General features: G+C 36.4%; 2 protein-coding genes across 7 annotated transcripts in view; one reads left to right on the forward strand and one right to left on the reverse strand.

Annotated features, from left to right (window-relative positions):
* The first annotated feature begins 1,546 nt into the window (after window positions 1-1,546).
* Window positions 1,547-13,172, forward strand: FAM177A1 (family with sequence similarity 177 member A1). 2 transcript variants are annotated; one of them, XM_026664499.2, is made up of 5 exons: window positions 1,547-1,706; window positions 7,542-7,718; window positions 8,595-8,661; window positions 10,333-10,430; window positions 11,552-13,172. In XM_026664499.2, exons 1-5 carry the CDS (start codon window positions 1,620-1,622, stop codon window positions 11,762-11,764), a joined length of 642 nt encoding a protein of 213 aa, XP_026520284.1. In that variant the 5' UTR covers window positions 1,547-1,619; the 3' UTR covers window positions 11,765-13,172. The 2 variants fall into 2 exon arrangements, with proteins under 2 accessions (XP_026520284.1, XP_026520285.1); XM_026664500.2 differs by having other exon boundaries at window positions 8,631-8,661.
* Window positions 7,670-22,634, reverse strand: part of PPP2R3C (protein phosphatase 2 regulatory subunit B''gamma) — a 28,477-nt gene continuing 13,512 nt past the window's right edge. For 3 of the 5 annotated variants that reach the window (XM_087951829.1, XM_026664494.2, XM_087951828.1), the window contains 4 exons: window positions 18,417-18,553; window positions 17,350-17,487; window positions 15,675-15,734; window positions 13,503-14,605 (listed from right to left, as the gene is read on the reverse strand). In XM_087951829.1, the coding sequence (XP_087807955.1) occupies window positions 14,417-14,605; window positions 15,675-15,734; window positions 17,350-17,487; window positions 18,417-18,553 (524 nt within the window). In that variant the 3' untranslated portion in view covers window positions 13,503-14,416. Of the gene's footprint in view, window positions 7,795-13,502; window positions 14,606-15,674; window positions 15,735-17,349; window positions 17,488-18,416; window positions 18,554-22,634 lie in introns of those variants that run through there. The other 2 variants (XM_087951830.1, XM_087951831.1) reach the window with 1 other exon arrangement.

A 22,634-nucleotide genomic window follows, 5' to 3' on the forward strand; every position in this document is an offset into this window, starting at 1 on the left:
GTAGAAAGAAGTGAGATTGGGAGGTGCTGCATAGTGAAAGAATTGTTTAATCCAGCAGTTTTAAGCAGAGGTTTTCAAATCCAAATCTGTAACACATGAGGCGTCCTTGGTGCACTCTGAGCTTGGTTGTTTACTTGCAGAGATTTCATTAGCCACACTAGGTAACATCTCACTTCTAGTCTAGACATCCGATGGTTTCATGGCAAGCAGCCAGTTGAAAGATACAAATTCTGGTTATTAGTATCTATGCCAGAGAAGATCTGGAGTTCAAAAAAATGTGGACTGTTCCATTGCAGAAGTGAAGACAGCATCCAGGAGTGTCCACAGTAACTTAAAATGGCCAATAGGAAATGGCAATTTCACTTCTTAGGGTTTGCTTTAAGACCATTACTAGCCTTGAAGCAGTCATGCTTGGCACTCTTTAAAATTGGTTGAAGCCGTCTCAAGTGCGGGCTGATGAAAGATGACGGCAACCTTTTTATTTTATTTATTTATTTTTATTTATTTTGATTTGTCAATCACAAGATAATAGGTACATAGTTATGAATACATGAAATGGGTACATATAAGAAAAAGAAACAGTAGGACAGGGACGGTAGTCACGTTGGTGCGCTTATGCACGCCCCCTACAGACCTCTTAGGAAAGGGGTGAGGTCAGTAGTAGACAGTCTAAGGTTAAAGTTTTTGGGGTTTGGGGAAGAAACCACAGAGTCAGGTAGAGTATTCCAGACATTGACCACTCTATTGCTGAAGTCGTATTTCCTGCAATCAAGTTTGGTGCGATTAACCTTGAGTTTGTATCTATTGTGTGCTCTTGTGTTGTTAGGGTTGAAGCTGAAGTATTCATTGACAGGTAAATCATTGCAATGTATGATTTTATACACCATACTTAGATCAGACCGAAGACAGTGTAATTCAAGGTTTTCTAGGTCTAGAATTTCAAGTCTGGTGGCATAAGGTATTCTACAACGAGTAGAGGAGTGGAGAACTCTTCTTGTGAAATATTTCTGGACTTTCTCAACTGTGTTAATATCAGATACGTAATGTGGGTTCCAGACTGATGAGCTGTATTCGAGTATTGGTCTAGCAAAATGTTTTGTATGCTCTAGTAGTTAGTAGTGTGCTATTACCTGAGAAAAAGCTAGGTAGGATTAGGTTAACAACTCTTAATGCCTTAAATGAAGGGGAGGGGGAGGGAAAAGATGTCGAGATATTTGCACCGTGTCTTGGTGCACGTCGGAAAAGTTTCTGAAGCTGGTTTATAGCTACAGTACGACGTTCCAACGGGGGGAGGGCAGTCACGTGTCTCGTCGTGCTTTCACCGAACGAAGGCCCGGATTTCACCCTCGGTCACCAAGCGGCGCGGGCCCACCTCCTCTGGCCCGACAGACGCGACCTGTCGCCAGAGCACCTGAGAGAGAGAGAGAGAGCGAGTTCTACGAGGTATCCTAGCAACCACCAAGATGGGGGTGTGACCGGAGGGAGTGTGGGGGTGGGTGGGTGGGGAAACGGCCTCTGTGAGCTCATTTCCCAGGGCCTCCGCCCCGGAGGAGGGCTTGGCCTGCCTGGCGCGATCGTCGCGGGGAAGATCTCTCAGACGGAAACAGGAGGGGGGGACTATGGAGCAGGGGCTCTCTGCTCTTTCCTTATACTGCGCCCCTGTCGCCGCCGCCGCCGCCGCTGCTTACGCCATGGATCAGGAACAGGTGAGTGTCCCTTTCCATTTCCCTCTACCCGTGCCGGATCCCTGGTCCTTTCCTTCCTGGCTCGTCCGCCACGCCTCAACCTTTCCTGGGAGGAGGGGCGAGGGAGGTGAAGCTACCTTTTCTGTCCCTTGTCTGAGCGGTATCCTCCCTGCTTTGGGACCGCGGCAAAATGAGCCCCGATTGATCTTCTGCCTTCCAGATGTGTTAAATGTTGAAGTATCTACAGCCCCGGTCATCTGTTGGTGGGGAGCTGTAGCTCAGCACGCTTGGAGAAGGACCCAAGGCGGGAGGAGACGGGTATATAGGATGGTTGTGCAGCGTTGCATGGCAGGCAGGCATTTTTGGGGAGCCGTTTTGTGGTTCCAGGTCAGGAATGCTTAAGGAAGTGAAGGTGCTTAAAAAGAAATAACCCAAGCTTCTAAACATAAGCTGTGTGTGCGTGCTTGATATTTAGCAGTTCATTTGTGAAAGATCTGCTGCTTCCAAATTATCCTGATGCTTCCAGGTGTTCTTTTTTCAGTTTCCAATACTAATCTCTTCTGTAAGAAAGTACACCACCATTCATTTAGTGACTGTTAGAAGTTACAGTGGTGCTGAAAAAAAGGTGACATGGTTGGTTTCCACAGGATTCTGTAGAGATCCTCATTCATCCAGGACAGGTCATGGTTATCCCAAAGGTGCTTTTTTCGGGAGGCAATTGGACTTTCTTGTTTTTTCTTTGAAGACATTTTGCTTCTCATCCAAGACGCTTCTTCAGCTCTGACAGGATAGCTAGGAATGGGAGGATTTCTATTGCTTACAGACAGCTGGTCATTTGCATCCTTTTAGAGGGTCATTGAAACACTTGGGGGTTTATCTGTTTTCACAGGATTGTTGCAGCATTCCCATGGTCACATTCAGGCATTTGGCACGTATTTATGACAGTTACACTGTCCTAGAGTTATGTGATTACCATTTGTAACCTTCCCAACCAACTTATGACAAAGTCAATGGGGGAAAGCTAGATTCACTTAATGACTGCAGTGATATACTTTACAAGAGTGCAAAAAAGTCATAAAATAGGGAAGCTCAAGTAACAACTGCCTTGCTTAGCAACAGAAATTTTGGGCCCAGTTGAGGTCATAAGTTGAGGACTTTCTCTATGTTGTGATCAAGTGAGAAATCTTGCTTGTCAGTCCATGGGGGAATCTTGTAATTTTTGGAAGTTCGTTTGCTGTAGTAAATGTTTATTATAATTGCATCCTCTGTTTTGCATCCTACATTTATAATTGACCAGACAACCTGTGACTTCTTGGGTCATCATTTCTTATCAGATTCCTCAGTGTCTTCAACAATAGCAGAGTTACTAATGCATTGCTTTCACTGCATTAGGGAGAAAAATTCAGGGAGATATTCAGATATGTATCTGCCTTGAAAATATGTTCACTTGTATGTTGAACTGTATAGCATTGTCAAACAACAGGAGCTGACTACAGGAAATGCTTTATGATAATTTTATTCATAAAATGTTGTATATAATTTGCCAAATTTCAATTCCATTGGAGCCATTTGCCTTGGAGTTTGGATGCATTTTGTACTCAATTGAGGTACAAAACGTTTTGCTGTATTGCACACCATTTCACACAGTTAAAGTTTACATAGAAGAGAGTTATAGTACCATATAGATTGCCTCACAGGTATCAAAGTATTTTGTATAAAATAATACAAATTTAGGGAGCTTCCCAAAATTTGTCATCCAACAGATAGAAGAGGAGGTGGGGGAGGAAGAGTTGGCCAGAAAGAACTAGCATTACCCATGTACATCTCTTGCTCTTTTCTGGAATCTCTCTCCTTGAGGAACTGATTAGAACAAATAGATGAATTTGTGTACTTTGGTAGAACATTTCTTGAGGATGAGAAAATGTATAAAAACATTAAAATTGTAAAAAAAAAATCAAACTATAAATTATAAAAAAAATCAAACTATTAGAGTTTGGAAGAGACATGTGGTGGTGCTTTCTCTATTGCTGCACAACCACCTCCAGCCAACAACATCTGCTTCAGGACTCCATGCAAACCAGCATAGCCAAGTTCTAAGGCTTTTCCTGAAGGCTAAAAAAGAGGGGGTGGATTTCACCTCCTGGGACAAGATATTCCAAGGGCAGGAGTGTGGCAGAAAAGGCTCTTCTCTTGGATCCCACCAACCAAAATTCCTTGGCTAATGGGATCCTCAGTTGGGATCCTTCTGCCAGCATGAATGGGATAGGCCAATCCCATTGGGGAAAGATGGTTCTTCTTCTGCAGATATATTGGACCTATGCTGTAGAGGGCTTTAAAGGTGATAACCAGCACCTTGAATTGCACTTGGAAGCAGATTGGCAGCCATTGCAACTCATATAACAGTGATGTTACATGCGCTACCCTAGGAGATTCCAAAACTGTATGCACCGCAGCATTCTGGACCAATTGCAGTTTTCAAATTCTCTTCAAGAGTACTCCATGAAGAGTGTGCTACAATAATCTAAGCAGGAGATGATGAAGGCATTAGTGAGTGAACACAGGGCCTCACAATCCAGAAAAGGGCACCGTTGGCACACAACACGAAGTTGTACAAAGGCACTCCTAATCATGACTGCCACCTGTTCTTTGAGCAGGAGTCATAAATCTAGGAGAGTCCCCAAGTTGAACTCAGGATCTGTCTGGGGTAATGCAAGCCCATCCAAAAGTAATAAGCCTCTAGATCCTGAGGCTCTGCATACCTATAGCCCAGGGGTGTGCAAACTTTTTGGCTCGGGGGCCTCATTGACTTTTAAAATTTGACAGACGGGCCGGGTCAGCACAAGATACGATACATATAAAAAACTGCATTTGTTAACAGTACATATCAAACATAAACAGAAAAAAGGTCCTTTTTTCTTATAGGTCCTATAAGAATGTCAAGCAGGCCTTTGCTCTAGGGTACTTTCCAAGCATGCCTAACTTTATCCCATTATCCCAAACTCTTCTTGCTGGGGATCATGGGCACTGTAGTTGAGATGCTTTGAAAAGGCTTGGGGGGGTGTCAATGCAGAAACCGCAAAATCCACCCCGTCAAGTCAGTCAGACCCTACCTTGAACAGCGATCGAGAGGCTTTCTCCCTAGTAAGCACCCCTGGCGTAAACCCCGCGTGTTTTCATGGTTAGCATGGTCAAGTGGACGCTCTCGCAAAACTGTTCATGGCTGGAAACGGAGCCCAGTCCACGAAGGGTGGGAATTGTGGAAATCCGAGCGCAATTCTCTCCAACGGTCCGGACTGACAGCGAAAGATTCCGTCAGTCTGTCCCCACCCGTAGTCACCCGCGCCTGCCCGCTGCTCCGCGGTTGCCAGTGGGGTTCCCCTGTTGCCTGGGCACGCACCAGCTCCTCGAAGGGCAGCTGGTGAGTCTCTCCCGCCGGACGGCAGGTGGACTGTCCTCTGTTCCCCTCTGCTGTTGGCCGCCCGCTCAGCCGCCAAGCCGTCGTCCGACCCGGATCTGTTGTTTCCTGGCTCCCGCTTGGGTGCTCCAACGGGCGCCCCAATCTTCGGTGGGCTGGATTAAAAAGACCAACGGGCTGGATGTGGCCCACAGGCCGTAGTTTGCCCACCCCTGCTATAGCCACTCTGTCTTACCAGGGTGAAGCCAGTTGTCACTCATTCAAGCCAGCCTTCAGGAACCGTGAATATACTGTATATTGTGTGTATAAGAAACAGTAAAATGAAGAAAAAATAAGTGATTGGTACAAAAGTGTGCTGAAATTGCCTGATCATACAGAGAGAATAAACAAAGATCAAGTCACAGGACAAGTATCAAGGAAGAATAAATTGATTGAGTGGGAGGGAAAGACTTTAAAATAAAGATTGGTTGGATTTAATGAAGCCTTCCAGAGAGAAAAATAAGAAGTTTAAAGAACAAAAGGTAGTGTCAGAATTAGTATATGCATACAGGAGAAACAAAGATAGTTTTTTTATAGAAAGATATAGAGAGATGCAAGAAATGATGCTGGCATGACTAGATATAATTACTTTTCTCTCTCTCTTATATCCCACCTTCATTTTTTTTGCTTACTGCTTATCATTTTTCTTACTGCTTATCATTTTATGCTGTGCCCAACCAACATTACCTATCTCAAAATAGAACAGCATGATGAATATGAATGTATCAGTATGGATTATCATGGAGAGTAATCTGGGGGAAGTTATTATTGTTACTATTGCAGTGTTGCTTAATAATAACAGTCTGCTTTCTAATACATTGCAACATACATAGAAAGTTGTTCTATGATTGTTACTTATGCACCTTTTCATAAAAAGTTGGCAATATGTTGTGGTATAGTCTTAGAATTGTAATATGGCAGGTTTTTTTAATGCCATATTTTCAAACATCTAAATAACTTTTTATATTCTGGAACTTCTTTATTTTATGCTATAGAGAACAAGATTGTACTAATTTGCCAACAACTTAAGGCCTAGTTTAAGGCCAATAACTAGGCCTTAAAATAGAACCAGTAGTAAATATGTATTTTCCATTAGCTAGCAGCTAGGTGCATAGGCTTAAACAAATTATATAGTTGAATCTTGATTTACAAAGCCTGAAGATCTAGAAATCCTTAGACTTTAATGTACTGTATGTGATCACTTACTATGTTAAATGAATTCATTAGTAGTACCAGTTTTTCATATAAATATATTTATAAATATTGCTTATGTATGTAACACAGATGGACAGATTTTTTCTGCTACCTTGATATTGTATTATTTACACTCACTGTTTTGATTTCTTGTAACTCTGTAAGCAGATCCGTTACAAATCAACCTGCTCAATTATTAAATGAAGACCAGTTTCGACTTTCAGCTAATTGCGCAAACCTGGCAAAGGGGTGTCAACAGTTGCTGTACATATAATGGATGTATTAGAAGTGACTTTTAAAACTAAAAAAAGCATGCTTTACATATATTTTGGATGCATTTGTCTATTATCCATAGTTTTCAGATGCCAGATAATTTGTGTTGTGTAATCCAATAAGTATTGCATTGCTATAGTATGTTTAACTAACCTCAACATTTTTATTTTTTCTCTTTGGGAGCATAGTTTAAATTTTACTATCTTCCTTTATTCTTGTCATAATCTTTATGATGGTTTATCTTTTTCAGTTTTTAATAGAATGCTGGTTAACAGCAGCCAATATATTTAAATTCCCTTTTAAAATTGCAACATCTGGTTTTCTAATTACCCGTTATTTTGGAGACCAGGGAAAACATTGAAGATAGTAGGATTGATGCTGAAAGCAATGTCTCTCTGAAATTGCAAAGTATTTGAATCTCTGATCGTACCAGATATAAAAATTGCAGCTTTTGCTTATAATTTATATAAAAGGAAAGTTTTATATAGTTTTTCTCATAGCTTGGATTTTAAACTGCCAAATTTCAATAAAGTATCTTATGACTTCTACAATCCCTAATTTGAATTCCAATTTAGTCAGAAATTACTAGGTAGCCTTGACCAAAATGTTTAATTATAATTCTAGCAGTACTAAATTGATTAACATTAAATTCAAAATAAAAATAATTTAATGCACAGTAATATTGTGAAGTACACAAACACTCCCTGAAAATATTCTCAAAAGTGCATTAACCAATTGTAATTTTGGTTGGCATTTAGCAGTCTATGGCAATGTGAAATCCTACACAATGTTGTTTACTCTAGAAAATTAAATCAACTTCAAAAATAAAATTACACTTTAAAAAATGAACCTTTTTCTGTCTTCAAGCCATGAATGATATGATATGCCATTGCTGACAAAAATTGACTCAATATATACTGTAATATCTATTACAGCTTAATACAAATGGAGACAGAGGTTTTGAGAATGTGGAACTTGGTGTCATGGGAAAAAAGAAGAAAATTCCAAGAAGAGTTATCCATTTTGCAAGTGGTGAAACCATGGAAGAATATAGTACAGACGAAGATGACGAGCAGCAAGAGAAAAAAGACCTATTGCCTTCTGTTGATCCAGTGGGTGTTTCTAAGTATATTTCAAACTAGACAATTCATGCCCCATTCAGTCATTGTTTCAGAGATATTTCCTTACCTAAACAGAGAAACAGAATGACCAAGGGTGAGCAATAAAGCAGTGGGAGTAAGAGTGACTTCCCTCCACTCATTTTTATGAAGGTTGCAGTATCCTGGGGTCATGTGATCACCTTTTGCGACCTGACAAGCAAAGTCAGTAGGATGGCCAGATTCCCTTAACAACCATGTTACTAATTCAATAATTGCAGTGATTCATTTAACAACTCTGGCAAAAATCATAAATGGGGCAACATTCACAGCTGAATGTTGTGTAATAGCTTTCTCCTACTTACCTCTGAATAACTTCTCTGGTTCGCCACTCTGGAACAGGAGTCCCCAACCTGTGGGCCATGGCTCACTACCAGGCTGTGGCCTATTTACAACTGGGCTGTATGAGCGTGCATGCAACTCAACTCAACTCACACGAGCGGCGGACACCGGCGCTCTCAGCCCCACTTGTGTGAGCCTGCCCCTCGCACAAAACCATTCCCTCTTCCCCCTCCTCCCAATTTGGAAAGGTTTGGGAATACTGCTCTAGAACAGTATGAAACATATGAAAACAGAAGAAAATCAAAATATATTAAGACAGGAACACCTTGTAGAAATTGATGCTCATTATCAAGTGTGAATGATTTGAATATGAATATGATTTCCTTTTAAGATCCATATTTCTTGATTCAGGAAATGTCAGCATTTAATTGATGCTAAGATGGGAATCTGAATACTGCTAATACTAGGATAACATGGGATATTAATGAAAGAAGTACAGTGGAATTCTCTTAAAATTTGTAGCATAAACAATTTAACTCTTCATTGCAGGCAACACTAACATGGGGCCCTTATGTGTGGTTTCAGATGCTAAGAGTAGCCACATCAACACTCTCAGGTATGAGCTTGTTCAGTCTCCGTGTGCATACACAGACAATAACTTGATAAGAATCCAATGACATAGGTCAGCCAATGTAATAGTAGTATAAATTCATGGGAGATTGAATGATGTCCTTGAACAATGTTTCTTGGAAGGGAAATAATATTGATGAAATAATGCCATGCACTGTTAAATTTTGTTCTTTAGCCAAGAGAAGACATTCAGGAAGTTCTGAAAACACTAATTTCCTTAGTCACCAGGCCTATTCAGTGTTCACTGAAGTTTAAAATTGGCATTCAATACGATTTGTCTTCATGGAATAAATTGAAGCAGATTATAAAACAAAAACCTTTCAGTCTGCACTTTTCAGTGCCTACTGTTCATCATAAATTGGCATGAGTAAATTGTACATTGGTGTGAAAAAACATTTCAGAGAAATTTACCCTTTAGTTCCTATACATATGCCTTCTGCTTTGCTTCTTTAATTGATTGAAATTGAGAAAGATGGAAGTAAAATCAGGTTATTCTAAAAGTTCATTGGATAATTTGCACTAGATCAGGAATAAGTTCTGATTCCCACTTTTTGGGTAAAAGGTTTATGAGGTGTATTGCATTCAGATCTGATACTCAAAAACAAAATCCCAAGGTCAGAATTTCTTAATTCTTAGTCACCCAGGTCATTGTTGTCCCAAAGGTGCTTTTTTCCAAGAGGCAACTGGACTTTGTTTTTCTTTGAAGACGTTTCACTTCTCATCCAAGAAGTGTCTTCAGCTCTGACTAAATGGTGAGGAATGGAAGGATTTATACTCGTTGCAGACAGCTAGTCATTTGCATTCTTTCTGAGAGTTGTTGAGGCCACTTGGAGGTTTATCTGTGTCCTCGGGGTCATCTGATCCAACTACATTTGGCCCGAGTTTTCTGAGAGAAACTGCCAACGATGCCCTATTTTTAAAGAAGGCCAGAAAATATTACTTTTCAGTTATAGAACTGTGGAATAGCCTCTACCTAGGTTGGACCTTTTTATTCTTGCATTTTGGAAGCTGAGGAAAAACTGCATTTTTCAGGGAGCTTGTGGAGAGTGTTTGATAACCACTGTATTATTTCATTTTATTATTTACATTGATTTAACATGTTATTTTTTGAGTGGCTGAGCCTTAATATACACCTGTTGCCTCTTAAAATCTCACTCCTTTCAACTCTCCAAAATGGGTTGAAATGTGTGTGCCCTTGCCTACTCTGGAGATCTTAGTACATAACTTTCTGCACTTTTTGGATGGTGAAAAAGATTTTTAAAAGTATTTCAGTAGTCACAAAATGTTTATTTTCCCCAAATTTAAGGGAATGCCTCAGGGCATCATAAAAGCAGCATACACATTCATAAGAGACAAAAATAGTAGTAGCTGCAATCCAGTTTCCTTTGGAAATGTGCCATCTGCCCTGAAAAAAGACATAGTTGTATCCTGGATAATTAAGTGTCTCACATTCTGCCAAAGTGGTATTTTATGGCTAATAATTCCCACCATGGCTATCATGTTGTGAGAATGACTATAATTTGCTCATAAAATGTTTGAATTTGTGTATTTGTCTAAAAAAGTTCTCTCATTGTAAAAGTGATCTCTGAGTGTTGATTGAAACTATGTTCAAGAATTAATCTGGAGCATTCGTAACACATTTATTTCATTTATTCAGTGTGTGACTTCCTTGGTGAAAAGATAGCCTCTGTTTTGGGCATCAGTACACCAAAATACCAATATGCCATAGATGAATACTACAGAATGAAAAAAGAGGTATGCTTTTTTAAAAAAATCCTTTTAACAGCATAGATATTGCAAAATGTTTTTCTGTAAATGGAACTATTAATTTAATTGCTTCACAGTAGGGACGTACACAGATGATGTTTGTTTCAAAACAGAAATGAAACAAAATTCCCAGGCATCATGGAGGATTTATTGAGCAAGTAGGGCAAGGCTGGTTTCTTTTCCTGCAGCAGATATAAATGCAAGCATGTTCCATTTATCTGCTCCCCCTCCCATCCTTTTTCATTCTCCTCCATCCATTTAGCTGTTGCTAGGAATGCTCAGTGTGGCAGAGCTCACTGGCTCGCCCAACACCCATCTTTGCAATAATTTCCCTTTCTTCTCAACCTCTCCCCCCATTCTCAGTAATCATTGCTTTTTCCTATTCTTACTTCCCCTCCAAACACTTATGCTTAGAATATTTAGTTGTATGCTTAGTTTGGGTATGACCCACAGCTATTGAACAGGTATAAACAGCTATTTTAAACCCAGAATGGTTTGCGCAGATGCTATTTTAGAGACACTTTCGATGTTGTCTGTGTTTCTGCTAACAACCATGACAGTTGTATTATCATTTCATTCAATATTGGAATGTTTTTGGTTGAACCGTGAAAGTGTTCCAATATTGTTTTATTTCATTTGTACCTACCTTTCTGCTTTGATAAACACTCAAGAGTAGCTAGTAACAGTTTAAAATCAAAAGGAAAATGCATATTAATTTAACATTTATAATAAAATGAATACTGAAAACATTTCAAAGTTAAAGGCACAATGAAGGAGAGGGCGTAAAATGGAATTCCTGCAGGAAGATGTTTCCTAGAGTAGGAGCATTTCTTCCTATGTGCCAGAAGTACAGTTTTTTTCAATGGCAGATGCATTTTCTCCTACAGATCTGAACCAGATAGATTCATTCAGTGAGGCCCCATATGAATTCTGTATCTTGTATCATCAATTAGCAGCCTAGCTTCAGACACATTTTCTGACCTAGAATTCTGGGCATTTTTTGAAAGAGCATTTACAATAGATTGCAACATGATGCATATTTTAAAGTATTTGATAGGATTAAAGCTTGTTGAGAAGTAACATGTTGTAAAATATATTGTTTCTTTTAGGAGGAAGAAGAGGAGGAAGAAAACAAATTGTCAGAGCAAGCAGAAAGGAGGTTTCAAGAACAACAGAAGCAGAGCCAAGAAGGAATGGCTATTCAGACAGCCCAGCCAAGGGATACAGCCTGTAGTACATTTATGAATCTCAACTTTGAAAGTGAAGCAGAGGATCAGTCTGTTGTAGAAAGTAAACGAGATTTTGCTGTAGTGTCTGCTTAGAATGACGTATAGTAACATTTCTTGAATTGTCAAACATTTGTTGGTCCTTTTTTGCATGTTTAATGGCATGTAATTTATTTTAAAATATGGCCATGAGAGTTATTAATATTAGTTTCTTCAGTCCATCTCTGTCTAATAAAGACCAATATATTTATTTCACCTATTATAAAATGGAAATAAATGGGTTCTATTTTGATCTTTCTATGCAGAAGTAAAAGGTCTTTCCTGAACACCTGGTGCCTTCATGATAGTTATGGACTGATAACTATGCTTCTTTTTGTTGAAAAGTCTTTTGTTTTGATAATGTTACTTACTGAAAGCTAGGTGAAAATTTTAAACTAACTGGAAAATAAATACCTTTGTGATTTAGTCTAATTGCACAGCTGCACATGTTTATATGAATGTCCAGCAGTCATCTAATTCATGTGGTTTTGTTAATATTTGCTAAAGTAAATAATGCTCTTAAAATTTATCTAAAAATTGATAAAGGATAAGGTCTGACAAAGAAAGATCTAGAGTATCAGTTGGTTGATATTAAATCTCAGGCTTTACAAAATCTGATAGAAAAGAATTCCACTATTCCAAAGAGTTGATGCTTAGTCTATATCAATATTAGATGAATTATTGTTGAATGTAAACACTGAGCAAAATTTTAAATGAATGTGCTGTTTGTGAAGTATGATGAATTATTAGTACTATATGTTCATAGTTTCATATATGTACCTATCACTATTTTGACCTTAAAAACTGAAGTCAATCACATGTAAAATTTAATGTCTCAGAAATATGTATTTTTAACAGGAAGAACCACCTATTATGACAATTGTGAATTTTCAAACTAAAAACCTGTTCTTCATCCTAAGAAACACTGAAAATCTACTGTAAATGGAAATTTTCTGTAGGACAATCCATAAAACATCTGCAACGTGAAATTTATAGAGATCACAGCTGAATGGATTGTGTGCATGTGGCATAACGGGATGTATTCAGCAAAGTTGTTCTGCTCCCTAAGCACTTTTTGGATGTAATGACTTCAGTAGTTTACATTGCCCCTTGAGTCTCTTCTTAAACATATACATTTGTATAAATTTAACTGGAAATTTAGAAATTTAAAAGAAACTGCAATACATTATATAGTACTAACAGAATACATGAAAATGGCAAAGATAGATAATATATCCTTTTGCCTTCATTGTCATGTGATCTGGAGAAATCTCATCTAGTAAATTGCTTATTTGGTATTTTTTAAAACGTTTGGAGAGTTTTCTCTCAATATATGCATTCATTTTGGATTACAAAATGATACAGTTGTTGGCTATAAAATGTGTAACGTAATTATTCAAATCACTGTACAGGATATAAAAACCTCTAAGGCAATGTAGTTAATAAACTGATTACCTTGCTCTAATTTTGGCTAGTCAGAAATGTTCCTACAATAATGAATAGAGAAGGGTTTGTTATGGGTTTTCTAATCATTGTGCCTTACTTTTTAATATTTTTTCAGAATTTGCAAATGAGATGTTTCTTTTCTTGTAAATGCATTAAAATGTATATTTAATATAATTATAATGACAATTGAGTTCATGGGTGTTGTTACAGGACTGACAATTGATGTTAGATATCTAATATTTGGAGCAAAACCAGTGCCATAATGTTCTTCCTAAGGAACTGATTACAAGATTAATCTGCATTGAGTTTAGCAGGATTTAATCAGTTGCATAAATTAACAAGACAAATCTTTTTTTTAAAAATGAATTCTATTTATTGCTATTACATATTTAGATACTCAAGGCTTCCAGTGTGTTTGTAAAACATGCCATACTCATTCTCCTAGCTTATTTATGCACCATCATTTTACATTTCATAACAGCGCTTTACCCAGTCTTAGATTTATTGTGTCACTCATCCTTAAAGCTTAGGGAAACCAAATTTTAGTTAGAATGTAATAAGCTCAAAACCTAGTTTAAAAAACTGCACCCAATACAGGTAAAATGACAATATATACCTGATTATTATCAAGCATTTTAACTTACCATGATTTGTAATTTTGGAATTTTATACCAACATTCTTTAACATGGGATCTAAAGAGATAAAGAGCCATATTGCTACAACTAAGTTCAACGCTTCTGAATGACAACTGGTTGGGGGAGACTGACTTATACACATAGCTGCTTAATATATTAGTCTTCTATGGAAATGACAGTGTTATTTGATTTTATCAATATGGCCAGCTGGGAGGTACTATTTACTTGTTAATTTCCAGAATTAAGTTGAACGTTTCTAATTACACACAGATTTTGGATTTTGTTTTAACAAAGATCATTCAACAGTACAAAACTGAACTATTTTAGAAATTTTCTAAAAGATATAACTTGATTAAATGCAGTATGGCTTGCTACTATAGGTTCAGAAATGATTTAAATAAACAATAATTTACCAACAGCTCTTTTTAACATTTAATAAGAGGTCTTAGTAAGCATTTTTTTAAAAAAAATTCAAGTGAGGTTCATTTCATTTTTTTTTTAAAAAAGATGTCCATCTGGAGTTAGATGGACTCTTCAGTGAAATGTGCAGTGAATTTGCTATTCAGCCTCAAGCAGTCACTGTATCAGTTGGGCATATCTCCAATAATACAATCTATTACTGTTAAATCATGTATCAAGAAGATCTGTTGTACTGTCATTATCACTGGCCACAAGAACTTCTCTGTTTTCATAAGTCCAAAAGCCATTAAGATCAATTAAAATACTGGTGACTGTGTCTCCTTGACTACTATTGATTAAATCTTGAAGTGAAATCTTGTAAGGATCCTTAGGTTTTACCATATCAAAGATTTCATCCTAGAAAAAATAAAATTTAACAATTTACCTATAAAAGTCTCATGGTATAAGCTTATACGCCCATAAAAAAAGTTATTTATTTAAACTAAATGTTCCCTTCTTATACCTTTTTGTTCTTACGAACAATAGAAGATTACATAGCACAAATACAATGTGTACTAATATGCAATAAATAAGGAAGCTGTGGATGGAAATACATAAGCTGCATTTACAAGGTGACGAGATAATTTTTTAACTGCAGACCATTGAGATAACAGTTGAAAGCTTCTTAGGTAAATGCCTTAATTCATTAAAAGTATAAGTGATAAGAGGTATGACATAACCAGATTTGCAAATCTCAATAAATCTTATTGAGCTAATCTCAATAAAAGTAATTCAGCCTTTATGTGGAGGTGATTACACTGTTCTATTCTGCACTCAACTGGATTACTACAGTGCACTCTACATGAGTCTTCCCTTGACGACAATCCAGAAGCTACAAGTGTTACAAAATGAAACTGTGGAAGCAGTAACAGGCACCTCTTTGTATGCTTATTATCCTCACTGGTGTGTGAACTGCATTGGTTGCCAGTTGGTTTCTGAGTGCAATTCAAGGTGCTTGTTGTTACCTACAAAGCCCTTTATGGCAGGAGGCCTGGATATCTGAGGAACCACCTTCTCCAGTAATTTCTGCTTCCCTGTATGTTTCTGGCAGAGTTGGTATGCTCCAGGTCCCTTAACCTATGTGGTTATATTTTTAATGGTTTTCACTATTTTTCATTTGTATTTGTAAGCTGCCCAGAATCTATGGGAGTGGGAAACTATAATAAATTTAAATAAATAATTACCTTAAATAGTAGTATAAGTTCATACTGTTTTTTAAAAACATTGTAATTCGAACAAATATAGCCACAATGGAATCCCAAGAAAATTATTTGTGCTTGTGCAATAAAATCAAATCTATATAAAAATAAGATATGCATATTCCAGTATACAGTGTATGTAACCATATTGCTGATTATCAGAGAAGTTCTTCAAAAGTAAGTTCAGTAAGTATTGCACACAAATACAGTTTGAGCAGAATTCTAACCTTCACATCTTGAAAAGAAACTGGATCTTGTCCATGGATTTTCATTTGTTCTTGAATAGCCTACAAGGACAGAAATTAAGGAGATGAATAACATTTTAAAAATGAGGATGTACATAATGAAGTAAGCTTAATTAGAATTGCAATGGTTGGGCAATTTTGCAAAGATGCAAAAGTGCAAAGATATACAGGTGCAAAATACTACAGTAATTGTGATGACAATTAACATTGACTTGACCATCCGACACAATATTTTACAATATTATATATATAGTAAGCTAATATCAATCTGTTCATAATATTTAAGGGACCTAAATGTCCCACTACCAAGAGATTTAACTCAAAACACAACAGAATGAACTTGGAATTCAAAGCATATAATTAATGATTCTGGCCAGTATTAATTATTTGGAAAGCTGTGGATCTGTGATAGCTTTATCTAACACCTTTCAGGAACAGCATGGGTTACATTCAGGTCTTACACTATAAAATATGTGATCAATTTTACCAAGAGAAAAAAAGACTGACCATCTGCTCAATCTATTTGCAATCATTCCCAATTCTTAGTCCATTAAAAAAAAAAAAAACTTAGAGCAGCATGTCTCATTGTTAAAATAAGCTTTTAGCTTCAAATTTTCAGCCTAACTATTATGTGTATGCTGGCAAAAAAAATAATTGGAAGATGAAGGGCCAAAGTGTTATTTATTACAGAGGAATTAATCTGCTTCATGCTGCTAAAAACCCACAGTTCCTGATGTAGTTTAAACCTGCAGAGCATTTATTATAAAGGCTTTGAAAAGGTTCCAGGGTTTGGGGGACGTGATAGTAAAAATCTTTGACTGAATTAGCCTATTCTTGGATCATTCATAATGTATTTTTTTAGTTGTCACCAAATTGAAGGAACAATATTAGGTGACATGCTGGGGGGGGGGGGGATTGGTGGGGTGGGATAGATTTTACAAATAATGTTGCTTAATTACTTGAATCTTAAAATGTATTAATATGTTGTGAATTTAACAATTTAATGGTGAATTATCACCATTTCCAAAAGGATTGCTTATTAATTAGGAATATTCTGTTTCCTATAAACAAGATTAAGTCAACTAACATTTATATTGATCTTGTGAAGGCTAGGATATTTCCAATCTTAATATTTACACTGATAGATCTCTGTAAAACTGTTGATTCAATCAGTGTAATTTGTGAAGTATTTATTTTGCTGGGATTAATAAGCATCATCTGTAAAAAAAAAAATTAATCTGAATTATTTCCCAGTCAAGTAAAATAAGACAGGGCAATTTAAATTTACACTAAAAGCTAACATATAATTAGACAGTAATTTAAGCTCTTCTATCATGGCAGTAGCTAGAAAAATATTCTGTTAACCATTAGAGGTTATTAGAAATTCTTTCCTCAAAAAAGAAGTTGTGCTTATTAATTTTTTAGAAAAACTCATATTTAATTACAAGCACAGCAATACAGTACTATAATGTAAGATATTCTGAAAATAATTCTGATTTTTTTAAATGTAAAATTTTAAATGTTTGTATTTTGACAAAAGCCTTGTAATAAATAGAGGTACTTTAAAATAATCACCAGCTGGTTTCTAAGCAAAGGCACAATGGTTACAACAACACATGTACAAAAGAATGACCTACCTTTACAAAAAGGGACTTACCCTAAAAAAATAATTAAGGGAAAAGACATTCAGGTATCCTTTGTTCTCTATATCAAGCAATTTGAAAATATACTGCAAAGCTGCAGGTTCCTTTCTGTTTTCTAATGCAAGTACAAAGTCCAAGTACGTCTTATAGTCCTAAAAGCAGATGCAATCATGTTTATTATAGTCCTCTTTTAAAATTGATTTTACAAGCAAACCATAATTGATGACTATTTCCTTGTAGGAGAGCAGTTACTTTTTAGTGAAAGTCAGCATGAAATAGAAGTGGCCATTGAAGGGGGAAAAAGTGAACAGAAAATGGCTTTCTTAACTGGCTAAGCAACATCCACATAGATTTCTATCAATGCTACAAGGGAGCTTCTCAGAATTCAAATTAAAGAAATAGTAGATTAATCTATTGCTATTTGTCATTCCATTGATGAAAGTAAAGAGTTATTAAGTTAGAACAATTTTTAAAAACTGATTAGGAAACTTGCTATACTTTTTTTAGCATTTAAGAATCAATGTTAATGGCAATGATTGATTCTGCAGTTTCTACCAGATTCTAGTCTCGTATGAGCTTAGAATAAATTTTCTAGCAGAAAGTGAATACAATTTTAAAAGTCCTAAAAAGCATGTTGTATGTCACAATCATTCTCTATAAGATGTGCTCCTGGAGTTAATAAGAATCCAAGTCCAAAACTCCATCTAGAAAATGAAAAGTATAGTATATATTAAAAGGAAATTCTATATTCTACTTTAGACACATTATGCTTGTGTATTAATGCCGGTTACTTTCAGATTATAAATTGTTCACTGTTCCTGGTTTTGGCAGAAAAAGAGAAATAATGAAGAACTCACTGTCCTCTCTTCACAATGAGATTTCTTCTTCTCATTAAGAATGCAAAGTCAGTTATGAAAAATACCATGTGTGGGTTTCAGCTGCCAGTGAAATGTGAATGTTTCTTTCATTCTATTTAGTTAATATGCATTTTACGTTACAATCTTAGAAACGACAGATCAATTAAAAAACAAGCATTCCTTCACGAAACACAGTATACTACTGCTATCTATGAGGGGGATACCATTTCTCCATCATAGGTCAGACACTCCTGGAAGACCCGATCCAAAAAGATGTTGGTTAATGTCCCTGTTCCATATCGAGACAATTCTTCTTTGCTAAGCATGCCGTTGTGATCTTTGTCAAGATTCAAGTATTGGCCTGCCGAGGATGGGAAAAGGGGGGAAATATGAAAGGGAGAAATGCATTTTCTGTACCATTTTACAGTTAAAGAAAATGAGAAAAGATGAATACAACTTGCTTATTATACAAATTTCATAGTATAAACATATGTGCCATAACATTTTAGTTTCTAGAGTAAAAAAACCTCTAATTTCCAACACATGAACTGAAAAGGAATTTTTGTTTTGACAAGTTTATAAAGATCTGTAATGAATGTTAGAAACCCATGTAATAAAACAAAAGGTGTAGGAGCACTGGTATTTATCAGTGAGAGCTCCTAGCCAGCAAGCTGTGTTCTGTTCAAGAAGCTACATTCCAAGATGTTCTATGTACAACCACATTTTAATCTGCTCTGGTTATTTGCACTCACTGAATATGTTCAGCCCTCATTAAGCTATTCAGGTAGTCTTCCCATTAAGATTTGTTTATACTTATGCAAAGTAGAACCAATAGCATCCAAAGAAAAATTAACAGTAGGTTTGGTGGACATAACCTCAAGGTTTATTAGATTACTATATAAAAATTTCTGGTAAGGAATTATGTCAGGCTGACATATTCAAAGGAAAGTAGAGAAGCCACCACAGGCTGGAAGATGGATGTGCCTCTGCAAAATCTCCCTGGACCAAAAAGAAGTCATGAGATAACCCAAAAGCATTCCAGTTGGCTACTCCTAATGAATAAATTTCAGAAATGGAAGATTTTTCAACTAGCTTAGGAGCTGAGTTGAAAGCAGCCTATCCCTTCTTTGGGGATTATAAAATAAAAGGAGACTAAAGACCATTACAACATATTCTTACTAGAAATCAAAAGAGGCATCAAACTATATGTACCAATAACAACTCCCAAAACCAGGAAAAACAGATTACCCATAACAATAAGAGATCAATCCAAAAAGAGATCACTTTGGCGAAAAAATAAATCTGGTCATGTTGCCAACTTCAAAAGCCGATACAAAAATCTATGCCACCAGATAAAAACTGAATGCACTAATTATCACATTAAACAAGAGGAAAACCTTCTACGCACAAATTCCACTCGTGCTTTCTACAATTTTGTAAACAACAAACTAAAAGACTCAAGGTCCATGCCACCCCTGAAAGGACCTAATGGCAAAGACTGCAACGATGACACCATCAAAGCAAACCTCTAACACATTATTTGGCTGTGTTTGTAAACAGCAATGGATCAAGCTTAGTACTTCCTAGTCGAACCACAGACAACTACAATGATCTAATACATATCGATTTTACAGAAGACATTGTTGAAAAAGCACTGCGCAATCTAAAATCATCCCTATCTATTGGACCGGACTGAATATGTGCATACTTCTTTAAAAAGCTATCCACTGCCATAGCCGAACCTCTAAGCATAATCTTTGAAAAATCTTTCAGGACCAGCTCCTTACCAAAACTATGGTCGCAAGCCACAGTCATCCCCATCTTCAAAAAGGGAGACCCCAGCCTCGTTGAAAATTACAGACCAATCTCTTTATGCTGTGTCACTTGTAAAGTCATGGAATCAATTATTAACCAATCCATTATCCTCCACTTAGAGACAAACAACCTACTCTCTAATAAACAATTTGGTTTCAGAAAAAAACTATCCTGTAATCTGCAACTCTTACACTGCAAAAACATATGGACTACACAACTTGATCAGGGCAAAGCAATAGACGCAATCTACATAGACTTCTGTAAAGCCTTTGATTCAGTGGTACACGACAAACTACTCCTAAAACTAAAATCTTATGGTATCTCTGGACACCTACATAACTGGATAGAAGGATTCCTGTCAAACAGACAACAAATGGTCAAAATTGGGAGCGTCCTATCAAATTCTGTACCTGTCAATAGTGGTGTCCCCCAAGGCAGTGTTCTAGGACCAACTCTCTTCATACTCTACATAAATGACCTCTGTGATCATATTAAGAGCAACTGCGTTCTCTTCGCTGATGATGTAAAGCTATTCAACACCACAGACAAAAAGACTACCCTCCAAAAAGACCGTGACTATGTATCAGAATGGTCAAACAAATGGCAACTTCAAATCTCAACAAATAAATGCTCTGTCTTACATATTGGCAAAAAAAAAATTAGAAAATAAAATACAAGCGAAATAGTCAAGACCTTGTTGAGGATCCAAACTCTGTCAAGGACCTTGGAGTACTCATCTCTAATGATCTAAGTGCTAGAGCCCACTGTAACTACATAGCCAAAAAGGCATTAAGAGTTGTTAATCTAATCCTATATAGCTTCTTCTCTGGTAATATTACACTACTAACTAGAGCATACAAAACATTTGCTAGACCAATATGCGAATACAGCTCATCAGTCTGGAACCCATATCATGTATCTGGTATTAACACAATTGAAAAAGTCCAGAAATATTTCACAAGGAGAGTTCTCCACTCCTCTACTCATTGCAGAATACCTTATGCCACCAGACTTGAAACTCTAGACCTAGAAAACCTAGAACTATGCCACCTCCAGTCCGATCTAAATATAGTATATAAAATCATACATTGCAATGTCCTACCTGCAAATGAATACTTCAGCTTCAATCATAACAATACAAGAGCACACAATAGATACAAACTCAAGGTTAACTGCACCAAACTTAACTGCAGAAAATACGACTTCAGCAACAGAGTGGTCAATGTTTGGAATGGTCTACCTGACTCTGTGGTTTCTTCCCCAAACCCCAAAAACTTTAACCTTAGACTGTCTACTATTGACCTCACCCCCTTCCTAAGAGGCCTGTAGGGGGTGTGCATAAGCGCACCAATCGTGCCTACCGTCCCTGTCCTATTGTTTCTTTTTATTTTTCTTATAAGTATCTATCTCATGTATTCAAAACTATGTTTATTCTTATACCTGTATCTTGTAAGCGATTGACAAATCAAATAAATAAATAAATAACAATAAATTGAGGACTACAGATGACTACCTGAAGCATACCTTTTGTTTTGTAGAAACTGACAGCTAGATGCATTCTTTAACAATAAAGAAAAAGCTAGGATTTCTACAAAGGTCTGATTTCTTTAAGTAGCTTAGTTCAAATTTGACAAAAATGACAAAAGTGTTTGGCATAAAGACAAAAGTGAGAAAAATACAAAAATAAGAAAGTAACTGACCCTTTTATCAATTTAAACACTTTCTTAAGTCTTCTTAAAGTTTTTCACAGAAAATTCTTGAATCTTTAAATCTTCTAAGTTTCTTTTCACTTTACAATCCTGAGAGGTTTAACTCACAGAAAATAATCTTATCTTTGCCTAGTGAGGGAAAGGTGCTGCTCAGCCCTTGGCATCCTGCAGATAAATTATTTCTAAAAGTGATTAAGAAATAAGGATGGCTGACCAGACTGTTCAGACAGACTGCACCACAGTCGTGAGTGTAGATAGAATTCAAGGACTCCTGGCTGCTCCATGAAAAGAGAGAAACTGAACAAAAATTACAACGGATGTATTGGAAATTAGAAAAGAATGATACTGAGTAAGTTGCTACTGGTATTAACTTTTCTAAACTTCTGGCCTGATTATGGATTAGAAATGTTTAATATGGAATATAAATGGAGCAAATGCTTTCTGTTGTTGTGGGGGAAATAGGAAGAGGAAGATGTGTTGGATATGTTCGCTATCTTAAGTTATTTGTAAAAAAAAGTAAAGGAAGGATATAAATAAATAAACAGGTCAAAATTGTGGGAATGTGAATGTAAAAACTAAAAAAAGAGACTTATAAGTTAAGGGCTTTTGTTGATGAACTGGTATTGGTTTTGGATGATTCTTTAAAGAATTTTGCATCATCAATGGTTACATTAAAAGAGTTTGATGCATTACCAGGTTCTAAGATTACTAAACAGAAGAAAAATGTTAAAAATATGAAAATATAAGATCAAATAATTGATGAATAAAGCAGGTTTTAAGATTGAAAAAAGAAGGTAAAATATTTGAAAATCACTGACAAATTTGTACAGTATGTTATTTCAAAATAATTATATTAGGATGTGGAATTAAGTTTAAAAAGATATGTTAAGATAGGAAAAAGTACAACTGTTATTGTTG

The sequence above is a fragment of the Notechis scutatus genome, chromosome 1, assembly GCF_049901735.1.
Source record: "Notechis scutatus isolate UNSWTSFEM ecotype Mainland chromosome 1, rNotScu1.2, whole genome shotgun sequence".
In the NCBI taxonomy this organism is placed as follows: domain Eukaryota; kingdom Metazoa; phylum Chordata; class Lepidosauria; order Squamata; family Elapidae; genus Notechis; species Notechis scutatus.

What these genes read in the sequence shown, in the direction of transcription:
- FAM177A1 (XM_026664499.2), top strand. Translation starts at nt 1,620, where the DNA reads ATGGAGCAGGGGCTCTCTGCTCTTTCCTTATACTGCGCCCCTGTCGCC. An exon ending in AGCCACATCAACACTCTCAG is followed by an intron (nt 8,662 to 10,332) that starts GTATGAGCTTGT and finishes TCATTTATTCAG; the next exon opens with TGTGTGACTTCCTTGGTGAA. An exon ending in ACTACAGAATGAAAAAAGAG is followed by an intron (nt 10,431 to 11,551) that starts GTATGCTTTTTT and finishes TGTTTCTTTTAG; the next exon opens with GAGGAAGAAGAGGAGGAAGA.